Genomic DNA, 15,223 nt, shown 5'->3' on the forward strand with positions numbered 1-15,223 from the left:
AAGTAAATGCTGTTAATTCTTCATTACATTTCACTGGGTTTTTAAATTGCATCTGAAGACCCTGCAAAGACCATCCATGATATAGCTCAGTGGTCCCCAACCTTTTTAGCTCCCTGGACCGGTTCATTATCAGACAGTATTTTCACGGACCGGCCTTTAAAGATGTGGTGGATAAATTCAACAAGATAAAATTAAAAGACCGGCATGAAAACGGGGGTATTTTTCAAAAACATAATAGACGTAAATCCAATGTGTCCTCGCAGATTTGTTAGTTGTGTCCTGGTATTGCTTTATCAACATGAATAACACCCTCTCCTCCCCTTAATGTTCTTTGGTCAATATGGCAATGTTTAAACATGCCCTTTAAGATAAGATACACCACAAATATTCTATTCTATTCTAGAATAGAATATTCTAAGGTGGCTGCATGTTGGAGTAGCTCTGTTACACTCACTCTGAGATATTGCTTTTGAAAATTTTAATTCCTCCCTCCTTTTTCTACTTGTTAATCACTTTTTTTGAAAGATTATTTCCTCTGGTATCGGATGCTGTGCAGCTACAAGGATTTTTTACGGAAACCTTTTACTTTTGGACATCTTGTTATGATGCATAACCATAACAACAAGGTGTTTTTTTTTTTTTTACAATCAGGAGCAGCTGATTAACATCTTTTACTCTTCATTGTTGAACGTGAAGAACCCTGAAGTCCATTCATGGCCAGAACCAAGCAGACCGGCTGTAAATCCACCGGAGGGAAAGCTCCCAGGAAGCAGCTGGCCACCAAAGCTACCCACTGGAGCGCCTCAGCCACCAGCCGAGTGAAGAAGCCTCACCTCTACAGGATCGGTACCGTGGCTCTCAGGGAGATCCACCACTACCAGAAATCCACTCAGCTGCTCATCCAGAATCTGCCCTTTCAGCCACTGGTCCGGGAGATCACCCAGGAGTTCAAAACCAACCTGCACTTCCAGAGGTTAGCCGTCATGGCTCTGCAGGAGGCCAGCGAGGCTCACCTGGTGGGACTCTTTGAGGACACCAGGATCGAGCACACATCAGGATAGACTGCTATAAGAGGTCCTTCCTGCCCAGTTCCCATCCATCCATCCATCCATCCATCAATCCATCCATCTTTTTCCTCTTATCCGGGGTCGGGTCACGGGGGTAGCAGCCTAAGCAGGGAGACCCAGACTTCCCTCTCCCCAGCCACTTGGGCCAGCTCCTCAGGGGGAATCCCAAGGCGTTCCCAGGCCAGCCGAGAAACATAGTCCCTCCAGCGTGTCCTGGGTCTTCCTCTGGTAGGCACTCTACCCTTTTTCAGAATTATTTGGGGTTAAAGTTGCAGGAAAGTTGCAGTGTTTTTTGGACAAAATTGCAAAAAGTTGTGATTTTGCGGGGTTTGCTTGATTTTGCATTAATAGTTGCGATCGCAACATCGCAACTAATTAGGTATATCTCTTTATCTTTATCTCTCTGTGCCTACTCTTCTTGGCCACTATGAGGCCTTACAGGAACGTCCATGTAGTACAGATGCAGCTTACTGGTCAGTAGTTGGATAGAACTGGCCCTTATAGTAGTTCTGCATGATCAGAATCATGTGGCTTTGGATCATACCATCTGGGTTGGTCCTATTTTTTTGTGCTGCTAAACATCATGAAGAGAAGTTCACTTATTTAGCGTGTGGGTGTGGATCAGTTGTAGATCTGGTGCAGGTCATACTTTGAGGAATGAGCAATGGTTGCCTACCACTGTCATAAACACTGGTCTTTTTCAGGGAGACTTTCATCATCACCTCGTAGATCCTCACACTCCCTCCCTCCCTTCCTTCACTACCTTAGTTTAGTTATCCTAGCATTTTTCATGTTGGCTGTTAGTGGACCTTTTTTGGTACTATTAGTTAGCCTCTTGTACCTTCAGTTTAGCATTATCATGTTTCAGTTTATATTAGGTTATTTAGCCTTCCTGTACATTTAGTTTAGTTTACTTTATCTTAGCTCATATTTTAGATATTGTTAGATTGTTCGATTCCTGATTGTTGTTTAGTTCAGCTTTAACTTTGCTGAATAGGGATAATGTCAATTCATAGCAGGTTTTTTGCTTTATTTCAAACTGGATGCTTCTGTTGTTGGAATCCAAACTGCAGTATTTTATTAGATATCTATTATTACAAATATCACCACCAGCCGCCACAGATTATTACTATGTTTATGTGAGCTAGTGATCAGGCCCCAAACCTGGATGTAGTAATGGACTCAGACCTGAACCTTAAGGGACACATAAAAACAGTTACAAAGTTGGCCTTCTACCACCTGAAGAACATCTCCAGAATTAAAGGACTAATGTCACAACAAGACCTAGAGAAAATTATGCACGCATTCATCTTTAGTCGTCTCCATTAGAACACTGCAACAGTCTCTTCACAGGTCTGCCAAAAAAATCAATCAGACAGCTGCAGCTGCTGCTCGTGTTCTCACTAAGACCAGAAAAATAGAGCTCATCACCCCGGTTTTAAAGTCTCTACACTGGCTTCCTGTAGCTCAGAGAATAGACTTTAAAATACTTCCATTAGTTTATAAATCACTGAGCGATCTAGCACCACAATACATTAAAGACTTATTATTGTCGTATCAACCCTCAAGAACACTCAGGTCTTCTGGTTCTGGTCTACTTTGTATCCCCAGAACCAGAACCAAACATGGAGAAGCAGCTTTCAGTTTCTATGCACCATCAATCTGGAACAAACTCCCGGAAAACTGCAAAACAGCCGAAACACTAAATTCCTTTAAATCAAGGCTGAAAACTCACCTGTTTAGAGCTGCCTTTGATTAGCAGTCTGCAAACAAATTCAGGTGTAAAGCTGCTCTGAACAAAATATCTTATTACATATTGACCATCTCCTTATGATTATCAAGTGCATCTGCTCGATGATTTTTATGATTTTATCTGATGATTCTAATGTTCTGATCATCTACTGTGTGATGTTTTGATGACTCTAATCATGTTTTTGATTATTGTAATGATTCTATTGATGTTTTCATGATGTAAAGCACTTTGAATGTCTTGCCATTAAAATGTGCTATACAAATAAATTTCAATGTACAAGTGAAACATCGTGTTACAGCTCACTGTTCCTGCCACGCCTCCTGCTCACAGACCACAGCTCCTAGTAATTTTCCACAGCCTTGCCACGCCTCCTAGTTCCACGCCTCTGCAATCACGACCATTAGTCTCACCTGCTACACCCAGTATATAAGATCACAGCTCGCACTCACTCCTCGCTAGATTATTGACCGGTTTACGCTCAGTAGATGTCCAGCACTCTTTCACAGTTCATGCCTGTCTCATTCTCGACCCCTTGCCTGACTCTCGACCCTCGCCTTCTGCCTACTCCTTGCCGGACACCTTCACGGACTCAGCTAACTGGTAACGAACCTTGCTTTCTCTCTCTGGACCTCGCTTTATGGATTACCCCTCTCTGAATTTGTTTGTTAATTACGGACTTCCTGGTTCTGACCCCTTGTCTGTCTCTGGACTTACCCGACTGCCGAATCCCCTCACTGGCGACCACTGCTGCTTTCAGCTCGCAGTTCCTGGTTGTTGTGCCTGCTCCAGACCAAGCCAGATTCCAGACCGTGAGTGCCACTCATAACATTAGCGAGCCTAATAGTCTGGTGTTTTCTAATAAAAGGTTAAACCTTTCTATGTGTCCTCTCGTTCTGACTCCGTTCACGCTGGGCCTTGTCAAAATAATCTGGCCAAACACTATGGAGTCAAACGAGCAGCGCTGGCGAACCGGCATTGAAAACGAAATTTCCGGTCTCGAGAGAAACGTTCAGGATATGACGCAACTAATCCGCGACATGTCCTCGATCCAAGCTCCGCCACAGATTCACATCTTGCCACAAGTATTGGCCCGACCCTTTGTTTCTCCAATGCACAAGCCAAAGCTTCTGCCTCTGGAAAATTTCACTGGAGAAGCGAAGCAGTGTCGGCTGTTTCTCACACAATGTGAGATTCATTTCCAGCAGCAGCCGTCCTCGTTTCCATCAGAGTGCTCCAAGGTAGCTTATGTTATCTTGTCGAGCTAAGCTATGGGGAACCGCTGAATGGCAGCGTGACTCGCACATTTGCTATGTTTACAAGGACTTTGCTGCAGAATTGAAGAGAGATTTTGATCCCGTAGCTCCAGAGCGGGACGCTGATCGTAACCTATTTTCATTAAAACAAGGCAGGCGAAGTGTGGCGGACTATATTATCGATTTCCATACGTTGGCGGTGGATTGTCAGATTGTCCTTTAACCAATGTATTTTTTAAAGGATGAAATTAAGAACGAGCTGGCTGCTCGGGATCGTCCCGAAGACCTCCGGAGTTTGGAGGAGTTGGCTACCCGCATTGACCTTCGACTAACAGAACGCAGAATGGAAAGGCAAGGTAAAACTATGACCAGGGAACCCATGCAGCTCAGACGGACCAAGCTCTCCCAGGAGGAAAGAAGTCATTGCAGGGCGAGTAATTTGTGTTTTTACTGTGGAGCTAAAGGTCATGCAGTCAGAAGTTGCCCGTTAAAAGACCAGACTCAGTAGGATCCAGAAGAGTCCTACTAAGTCCAAGCAATGCAGATTCTCCTCCATGTTAATTCTCCTGGCCGAATTATCTATTTATGACCGTAAAGTGTCCACTCAGGTCTTTATTGATTCGGGTGCAGACACTGAATTTATTGACCAGGCTTTTGCTGAGTCCCAGGGAATTGAAATTATCCCATCCCCTAATGACCACAAAATTACCGCCCTAGATGGACATGTACTTAACCCGAAGAATCGTGAAACTAACCCTGTCCGTCTGTCTGTAAGCGGTAACCATCATGAGTTTCGTAAATTTTTAGTCATTCACTCACCTGATCTGCCCATCATTCTAGGAACAACGTGGCTGGAGAAGCACAACCCATGCTTCGATTGGGTTAGGCGTGAGATTACGGGGTGGGCCGATCAATGCTCCTCGACCTGCCTGCTGGACGCAGTGGTGGCCTCATCTTCTCCGGAGACCTCCGTTGACATTTACCCAGACATCTCCAAGGTTCCGCCAGAGTACCATGATCTTAAGGAGGTATTTAACAAGGTTAAGGCCACCTCTTTACCCCCTAATAGACTTTACGACTGCCCCATTGATCTACTCCCTGGTGCAGTACCTCCTAAGGAAAGGATATTTTCATTGTCCCGCCCCGAACAGGCAGCCATGACAAAATGCATCAAAGAGAGTCTACAGGCAGGCATCATTAGGCCTTCAGTGTCTCCAGCAGGGGCCGTTTTTTTTTTCGTAGGGAAGAAGGACGGTTACCTAAGGTCATGTATTGATTACAGAGGTTTGAATAATATCACTATTAGGGTTGCAAAGGGGCGGAAAATTTCCAGAAACTTTCCGGAAAATTTCCATGGGAAGTTAAGCTGGAGAATTTTGGAAATATTTGAAATTGGAAACTTTAAATGGGAAATATAGAAATTATTGGAAATTTATTTAAATTAACTGGAAGTTGGGGGTATTTTAAACAAACTATCATATACAAACAAATGTAAATATTTTTGTTTTGTCATAAGCAAAAGTGTAAATTAATACAAATAAAAAACATGACATTTCAACAGATTTATTTGAACTGAACTCTAGTTTTAATTATTGAACAATGAACAATTATTTTAATGAACAACTAAAACATGAACTCCACCACCCTATCAAAAAGTAAAATGCCCCCCATCCCCACTAAAAGTCCCATTCAACATGTAAAACAAAAGCCTCGCAAGCCTACATTCCGCATGTTCTGCATTTTTGCATCATGCAATAGCCTCTTCCTGGGTCCTTGATCAATATCCTCCATCTTCACCTCCTCAACATCCGTCTCCTCCTCCTCCTCCTCAGTGTCACTGTCCAGCCTCGTTGAAGATGGCTCTGTGTCAGACTCAAAGAGCCTAACGTTTGCCTGAATGGCCACTAGTTTTTCCACCCTCACGTTGGTGAGCCTGTTGTGAACCTTTGTGTGTGTTCCCAAACAGTGACCAGTCGCACTCAGAGGTAGCTGATGATGGTGGGATTTGGAGGATGATGGAGGTTACAGGTGCAAGGGCCTCAGATCCACAAAGTCCCTTCCACCAGGTGGATGCAGATATGTGATGGCATGACTGCCATATTCCATCCCCTTCCCAAAGGCCTTGCTTGGTTCGGAACTTTGCCAAACTGCCCAGAACTTTGCCTTTATCAAGAGTCTTGTGGCCAGACATGGCTGTAATGACAGCATAAGCACCAACCTTCAATTTTGTAAATTTCTTTTTTATTCCCGTTAATTCCCATGGAAAGTTTCCAACTTTGAAAATTCCAGGAATTTTGCAACCCTAGTCACTATTAAGAATAAGTACCCTCTACCTTTAATGTCCTCAGCATTTGACATGATTCAAGGAGCGAAGGTATTCACCAAGCTCGATCTTCGCAACGCTTATCACCTGATCCATATTAGAGAAGGTGATGAATGGATAATGGCCTTTAACACGCCCTCTGGTCACTACGAGTATTTGGTCATGCCCTTCGGTCTTATCAACGCACCAGCAGTGTTTCAATCCATGGTCAATGACCTCTTAAGGGACATGATTAACCAGTTTGTTTTGTATACCTAGATGATTCTAATTTTCTCTCATGACCTAGAGTCCCACAGGAAACATGTTAGGAGAGTGTTACTCAGGCTTCTCCAAAATAACCTCTATGAAAAATGCGATTTCCACCAGTCATTTACCTCATTTTTGGGCTTCAATATCTCCCCAGATCAAGTGTCTATGGATCAATCCAAGGTCTTGGCCATCCATGATTGGCCTGTCCCTAAAGACAGAAAGGGGGGTCAACGTTTCCTTGGTTTTGCAAACTTTTATAGAAGATTTATAAAGAAGTAAATTTAGTCAGGTAGCAGCACCTCTTCACTCCCTCACCTCTATCAAGACCCAGTTGCTATGGAACAAGGAAGCCCAGGAGGCCTTTGACCATCTCAAGGGTCTATTTGTTCAAGCCCCCACTCTCCACTCTCCATACAGCAAAAGACAGTTCATTGTGGAGGTGGATGCTTCCAACACAGGAGTAGGAGCAGTACTGAGTCAGCTGGGTAAGGACAATCGAATTCACCCATGTGCTTTTTTTTTTTTTCAAGGAGACTTTCTCCAGCAGAACGGAAATATGATGTGGGCGAAAGAGAGCTGTTGGCAGTCAAAATGGCCCTTGAGGAATGGAGACACTGGCTGGAAGGAGCTAAGGAGCCGTTCATCATCTGGAATGACCATAAGAACCTGGAGTACCTTAAGACTGCTAAGAGGCTCAATTCTCGTCAGGCAAGGTGGGCCCTGTTTTTCTCGAGGTTCTCCTTTACTCTCACCTACAGGCCAGGAGAGAAGAATGTTAAGGCAGGCACCCTTTCTCGGGTTCATGAGAGTTCTTTGGACAAAGCCAAACCAGAAGCCGAGGAATTCATCCTACCTCAGATGGTGCGGCTTTCAGTCACCCAGCTCGAACAGGAACTACGTCTGGCTCATCAAATTCACCCACCTCCTGCTTCATGGCCCCCGGATCGCATGTTTGTACCGCTGGAGCTACGAGGCAAGGTAATAACGTTTTGTCACAACTCAAGGCTTTTCTGTCACCCAGGCATTAGCAAGACACTGGCAGTCGTGAAGTCACAGTTTTGGTGGGAGACGCTTACCAAGGACGTACAAGAGTTTGTGTCCGCCTGTCCTCAATGTGCGCAAGCTAAGGTGTCCCATCGTCGTCCAGCTGGGTTTCTGCGTCCACTCCCAATTCCTTCTCGACCATGGTCCCATGTCTCTATGGACTTCATCCCCGGCCTTCCCGCTTCATCAGGTCACACCGTCATCCTAACCATAGTCGATTGATTCTCAAAGATGGTTCACCTGGTCCCTCTCAAGAAGCTGCCCTCAGCCAAGGATATGGCTGATGTCCTGGCCAAAGACCTTTTCATACTCCATGGGATACCCAATGACATAGTCTCGGACCGGGGTCCCCAGTTTGTTTCAAGGTTTTGGCGTGAGTTTTGTGACCTCCTGGGCATCTCCATCAGTCTCTCGTCGGGTTTCCACCCTCAGACGGACGGGCAGACGGAGCGGGCTATCCAGGAGGTGGAAACGAAACTTTGACTCCTCTGCTCCAGTGAACCGTCTAATGATGAACGGCTCAATTAACGCTTTGCCATTCTCTGCCACAGGCTTGTCTCCGTTTTACACAGTCTACGGCTTCCAGCCTCCTGTGTTCACCGTCCAAGAGAGACCGTCTGGTGTTCCAACAGCCTACGCTGCCACCCACCGGTGTCGCCAGACCTGGACTAGGGCCAGAAAAGCCCTGCTTGAGACGTCGGCTGTGTACTCCCATGTGGCCAATCGAAAACGGTCCAAGCAGCCTGAATACTAGCCTGGGCAAAGAGTGTGGCTCTCGACCAAGGATCTTCCTCTGAGGGTGGATTGCTGTAAGCTGGCGCCCAGATTCAACGGTCCATTCCCAATCTCCAAAGTTATCAACCCAGCTGCTGTTCGTCTTCAACTGCCCAGGAATACCAGGTTCCACCCTACCTTCCACGTGTCCAGGATCAAGCCACGACAGACGTCTGGACTCTGTCCCTCCTCCAGGCCCCCTCCACTCACCCGGTTCATTGACGGCGGCCCCGCCTTTACGATTAGAAGACTCCTGAGGTCTAGGCGATGGGGCCGCAACGTACATTACCTGGTGGACTGGGAGGGCTATGGTCCTGAGGAGCGTTCTTGGGTCCCTGCAAAGAACAATTTGGATAAGACTCTGATTAAAGACTTTCATCGGGCTCACCCGGGTCCACATGGCCGCCCGTCAGGAGCCAGGCCCTAAATGGGGGGCTCTGTTCCTGCCACGCCTCCTGCTCACAGACCACAGCTCCTAGTAATTTTCCACAGCCTTGCCACGCCTCCTAGTTCCACGCCTCTGCAATCACGACCATTAGTCTCACCTGCTACACCCAGTATATAAGATCACAGCTCGCACTCACTCCTCGCTAGATTATTGACCGGTTTACGCTCAGTAGATGTCCAGCACTCTTTCACAGTTCATGCCTGTCTCATTCTCAACCCCTTGCCTGACTCTCGACCCTCGCCTTCTGCCTACTCCTTGCCGGACACCTTCACGGACTCAGCTAACTGGTAACGAACCTTGCTTTCTCTCTCTGGACCTCGCTTTATGGATTACCCCTCTCTGAATTTGTTTGTTAATTACGGACTTCCTGGTTCTGACCCCTTGTCTGTCTCTGGACTTACCCGACTGCCGAATCCCCTCACTGGCGACCACTGCTGCTTCCACCTCGCAGTTCCTGGTTGTTGTGCCTGATCCAGACCAAGCCAGATTCCAGACCGTGAGTGCCACTCATAACATTAGCGAGCCTAATAGTCTGGTGTTTTCTAATAAAAGGTTAAACCTTTCTATGTGTCCTCTCGTTCTGACTCCGTTCACGCTGGGCCTTGTCACATCAGGATTATTCAAAGATTTGTGTAGAATTTGTTGAACAGAACTCAAACTTTGCATCTTGTGTGTACGTTTTGTGACAATTCTCAAATTAGGTCAGTACTCACTGGTAGACAGTACTGACACTTCTATTTTTTTGATCTTAGCATACTGTCACGTTTTATAGTGTTCTCATAAAACTGCTGGTATGCAGGTTTTAGTTTCACAAACTAAGCTATGGTTAAATCCTATAAACTACATTACCCACACAACATTGCCATGACCCACTCTGCACTGCTTCTGATTGGGTCAGATTTAGGGAATCAGGTGATGCCTGCGTCATGAGAAACAATGAATGATTAAAAGTACAGTACAAGGAGACGGTCAGAGGCACAGTGGAGTGTGTGCTGGGAACTTTCTGATCTGAGTGTATAAAAATATTAGAATATATGTCTTAGCGGCACAGATAGTCATTTCCCCACATTACTGGGGGTAAAAAACATATCTGTTGGAATGCAATTTAAGTCTTAGCTAAACAAAATGTGGATGCCTAGAATGGAGCAACACTTTTGAGTACTTAGACTCAATACTTGAGTACTGCCTATCAATACTGCCTTGAGGGAATCAATTCTTCACTTTGACTGGCAGTAAACAGAACTCTGAACTTGCTTTTGTGTTTGCTAAGAAAAACCATTTCAAATAAAACTACATTTCATTGAAGCTGCTGCTGATCAACAAGTACAAGTGGTATATAGAAAGATTTGCCCAATAAAGGCACCCACTGGGGGTGAAATGAGTCCTGGCACTTTTTTCCTGAACTCTGAGCACTGCAAAGAGGCAATAACTAATATTCACACATTCTGCTCAAACATGTATCGTGCTGGTCCTCTCAGAAGGCTGATTCCTTGTGACTAACATTTTTGCCAATTTTTTAGTGGGGTGATTTGGTTATTTGCTACATAAAAGCTACAGCAGGATTTGATGAAGGGATTATTTTACAGCTTTAAAGTATATGGAGATCAATCTGTGACTGGTGATTTGTCTTAAAAAAACATACTGACAGTGTAACACCCCTTTCCATTTACCAAACATATAATAAAGTTTTAGTTTGTCTTTTTAAACAACAAAACGATGTGAAAAACTTCTGAGCCACATTTATTTATTTAGATTTTGCTCACAGAATTAGATGTTCTGAATCTTTCAGTTGTCTCAAGAAATAGTCCTCCAGTGTTTCTGAAACTATTTTAAAGTTTTTCTTAGGCTATTGGCTACTTTTTCGTTGACTTTCAGTCCAGTTTGACACATATCCCTGTATAGAAAAGTGCAAAATAAAACACCGGCATTGATTAACCTCTCCAGAACTGAAACCTTAACACCTTTAAAACAGTATGGCATTATTTTACCATGGAAAATGATAAAAGACAGCCAACATCCAAAGAAGAGCTTCTAAATGTTGTTCAAAAAATCTAGATAATTACTCTTGAAGACTACTTAAAAGATTTCTATAAACAGCTCCTGTCAGAAAGTTCAGGTTGTGCTGCACTGTAAAATCATTGTCTTACCAAATACTGACTTACGTTTGCTAAAAATGCTAGAAATTTGCTCTGTAGCCATAACATTTATAAATTACTGAATTGTTTTAATTTATACATTTATATTTTCCTAGCAAAATATAAAGAAATAAAATGTGGCTTCAAGATCTGAACAAATATTAGATTTAGATTTAACAGCTCACCCTGCGATACTTCTCCTATTATACCTGATTGTTTCATAAATTTCATGATTACATGCTCATTGCTGTTGCCACCACCTTTTGGTGTAATTTTCACAAAAAGGCTGAAGATAATGTTACTTGTGATTTGGCCACACATACTAAAAAAATAAAAATTACAGAATTCTATACAACCCCAAACTTATCTCCAATTTAGACACAGCCTATTTTGGATGCTGTCAGATCATGAGGATCAAAACAGGGATTAGAGTAAATTATTGAGGGTTCTGCTTCAAGAAAAAAAAAAAAAGTCTAATGTTTTGTAAGAATTAGGCTGCTGCTTGATAAGTAAATTTGAATTTCAATTGACTAAAACAAATGTAAACAAACATACACAACAATAATTCAGATCAGGACTTAAAAAGCCTGGACATGATCTTGAAATAAACTATATTCTTTAAAGAAAAATCTGTGCATGAAAAGTGCAACTACAATGAACCCAAGAAAATTGGAATTCTACAGTACTTTTGAATTGCTGATAAAAATTGCTTAATTTTTCTGGATCCATCAGTTTTAAAAGATGCACTGAGATGTTCTTGATGAATGTTTTACTTCAACAGGGCTGCAAAAATATTCATCCCTCTTGGTAGTCCTTCCATTTTCAGAGAGGGGCGGACTCAAGGTTTTCATGCTGTGCCCCACTTCAGAGGAGAAAAACACAAAAACAACAAGCCCCTGGCCTTTCTCCTCAACAGGACGACAAACAACGTGTTAAGTTTAATCCATCAAGATTACTATCACTCTCTTGGTATATTGCCTTGTTTTGTTGCAACATTTTGTTTCCAGATTGTTCCTGAACAGTAATAACAAACTGCTCATCAACCTATCAAATTTTAAAAATAGAGAAAAATAAAACAGTGTTCAATCACTTTAAACCTATAATTGCTCATCTGTGCACACAAATATATATATATATATATATACACACACACTTACAATCACTACAGTTTTTGATGGCTAGAATTAGTCCGTTTTCACTAAATTAGCTTTAAAAACAGAAATATAGTTCAATCTGTGCAAAAAAAAAGTTTTTGGCTGAAATAATAAGAAGGCTACTTTAATTAGTTAGGGCTGATGTTATTTTATCACTGTATTTGGAACTTAAGGTTTTATTTCTTTCTAAGTGATGCTGATTTTTGAAATGATTACTCTGCTCAGCATATTCATTTTAAAAAGTTTACCAACATCACTGAGATGTAAATTATTTTTAAAAACTTCAACTTGTAAACTGATAGTTATCAAACAGGTCTCTAGTATTCATTTACCTTTCACTAGTAAAATAATTATAAAAAAAAGACACTGAAGATATTAACCTCAAGTGTCTATCTTTGATTTCAAGCAGTTTTTTCCCTTTCCATGGTCCATATGAACATCTGTGCACATGTCGTGAGTAGACAGGATTTCCAAATTGTCAAGCAGCAAATCGTGAAGTAGTTAATGTCCTGCTCAGATTAACCCACTTTAACCATCATCGATCTGTTCATTTCTAAGAGACACTTCCTCCAGCGTGCAAACCTTTTCTCCAATAAAGACAAACTATGTTTATCGCTACTTCTATCTGGGTCACAAGCCTTCTGACTAACGAGTGGATCCACTCTCCTCATTGCGCAGCTGTTCATTCATCTAATTGCAATCAAAACACAACTTGTGTAACTTTTTTTAGGACCGGAAAAAATATATATAAATAAATTTTGGTGCAGTCATGCTTTGAAGCTCCAACAATTACCTTCAGAAGCCACACAGTAAGATTAACGTGTGTGTAAGCTAAGTGTCAAATGATCTCAGTGGATATTTACCTGTTACAACCCCAAGAATCAACAGTAATTCAACACTTTTAAGTAGTAAGGTCTATACCACCTATACTACCAAGCAAGAGACATCATGAAGCTCAAGGAACTCTCCACACAGGTCAGAGACAAAGTTGTGGACAATTACAGATCAGGATTGGGTTTTTAAAGAAAATTTGAGAATCCTAAACACCTCGCAGAGTTCCATTAAAGTCATTATTATAAATCCATTGAAGATGTTGCCATCACAGCAAACCTGCTCACAAAAGGTCATCTATCAAAACACAAGGACTGGGTAAGGACGACATTGATCAGCGAAACATCCAGGAGACCAAAGATAACCCTGAAGGAACTGACCAGCTCTTCTCTGGAGGTGGGAGTGTCTGTCCAAAGGCCCACCATAAGTTGCATAGAGCTGGGCTTCATGGAAGCAGGAAAAAAGTCATTGAAGAATGAAAATTCAGACTGTTTGGAATTTATTCCCCAAACATGTAGAAAGTGCTGTGGTCAGATGAGACCAAGCATTAAGGAAAGCATGGTGATGATGACAGGGACATTTTGTGAGGATATTTTTCATCAACACAGACAGGAAATTTGGACAAAATTAAAGGAATATACAGAGAAATTCTTGAAAAGAACTTCTTATCGATAAGACAATACTCTTGAAAATTCTTCCAGAGATTTGAGACTGGGACACCTTTAAGCAGGGCAATGATCACAAATGCAGTGCTGAAGCAACACTCCACTGGGTTTAGGAGAGCCAAATAAATGTCCTGGAATGGTCCAGTTAAAGCTCAGACTTTGATCCAACTGAGAATCACTGACTTGATTTAAAGATTATTGGACACAAGGTTGCTGGCTTGCCTCCCACCAGGGGTCGTTCTGTGTGCAGTTTACATGTTTCCCAGCTGAAGCAAACTGGTCTCGAAAAATGAACAAAAAGTTCAGGGCAGATGGACCAAGATCATGGAGAGACCTAAAGAGACTGGATGCTGGAACTGCTGCCAAAAAGTGCCTCTTTTTTGTTTTGAGATCTGAATACATATGCACAGACAATTTTTCAGTTTCATATTTTTTAAGAATTTGTTTAAAAAGTTTTCCCGCTATTTAACGCCAATAATTTAAAGTATTTTATGTTGAATTATTGATTTTATTTAAATTAAAATGCCAATTAAAATTAAATCCAACAAAAAGTATACCAAGATGGATGAATAATTTTCAAAAGCACTGTACATTCATCAGTTTTAAAGAATGCAGAGGATAAAATATATCATGACAAGCTCTTTAAGACCTGAAATCTTGTTAAAACTAAAAAAAAAAAAAATCTCACCAATTTATCAAGGCAACAACCCCTGGCCATTGGTCAGAGGTGGCAACCACAATACAAATACAAACCGCTGAGAAGACGTCATCAGGGTAGGTGGATTATTATAACAATGAGTTAGCTGCCATGCCCCATTCATCACACTCGCATACTGCAAAACCCACGTGGCATAAAGGCTTGGGACAGAAGTAAATGCTCCCCATTGGAGATGATTTTATTTTCCTGAACACTGCTGCAAATAAGCACAGCAGCTCAGACACTGGCTAATTCACACCCGAGTACGGTAGCAGGTGCTCAGTCAGTGTATTCAAATCATTTTTGAGGCTTGTGTGCTGTGTTAGGGAAACATTCAAAGCTATTGTACAATTTCCTCACAATTTTGTATTGGTGTATAAATGGGGAGGGGGACAGTATGCTAGGCAGCAGGTTAGTAGTCTGAATGGTACATGGCAGTGCAGGTTCGCCAACACTGTTATACTGATCCACCCACCTTAATGGGGATCCTTTGGGTGTGGCAATCCCATAGCCTTTGGAGTCCAGGTTTCCTCCCACCTTCATGGTGTCACAGGGTTTTCTCTGCTCAATGTACTCATTCATGGTCGATTCCAGCAGGTAGGCATACTTCCCTTTGGATTTCCTGACACGCTGCACGCCCTCTGAAGTTTTCTTAACAAAAACAGAAGGCTCTGCCGATTTCATGTACTGCCACATCTTGTCAAACAAGGCAATTTTGGAGCGCTAAAAAGACAAGACAAATTTGATGTTAACAAAAGTGTATACTGTAATCGACTCATCTTTACAGGCATAAATAAGTTTGTTGATACCCTTACAGCTCATTGAAACAA

At 42.5% G+C, this 15,223-nt stretch overlaps 2 protein-coding genes across 6 annotated transcripts in view; one reads left to right on the forward strand and one right to left on the reverse strand.

Moving 5' to 3' along the window:
• LOC108246920 (glutamate receptor 2-like) overlaps window positions 1-15,223 on the reverse strand; it is a 130,839-nt gene that overhangs the window by 14,884 nt on the left and 100,732 nt on the right. For all 5 annotated transcript variants that reach the window (XR_005233289.1, XM_037976081.1, XM_037976082.1 and 2 more), the window contains one exon: window positions 14,869-15,116. Coding sequence is in view for 4 of the 5 variants with exons in the window: in XM_037976081.1 (XP_037832009.1) it covers window positions 14,869-15,116 (248 nt within the window). In the remaining variant the exon portion in view is untranslated. The remainder of the gene's footprint in view (window positions 1-14,868; window positions 15,117-15,223) is intronic.
• On the forward strand, window positions 683-1,180 carry LOC119617101 (histone H3.3C-like). Its single transcript, XM_037976083.1, has one exon. It carries the CDS (start codon window positions 714-716, stop codon window positions 1,059-1,061), a length of 348 nt encoding a protein of 115 aa, XP_037832011.1. The 5' UTR covers window positions 683-713; the 3' UTR covers window positions 1,062-1,180.

Source organism: Kryptolebias marmoratus, linkage group LG6, assembly GCF_001649575.2.
Source record: "Kryptolebias marmoratus isolate JLee-2015 linkage group LG6, ASM164957v2, whole genome shotgun sequence".
Taxonomy (NCBI): domain Eukaryota; kingdom Metazoa; phylum Chordata; class Actinopteri; order Cyprinodontiformes; family Rivulidae; genus Kryptolebias; species Kryptolebias marmoratus.

Coding starts and splice junctions, on each gene's coding strand:
- LOC119617101 (XM_037976083.1), top strand. CDS start 714: ATGGCCAGAACCAAGCAGACCGGCTGTAAATCCACCGGAGGGAAAGCT.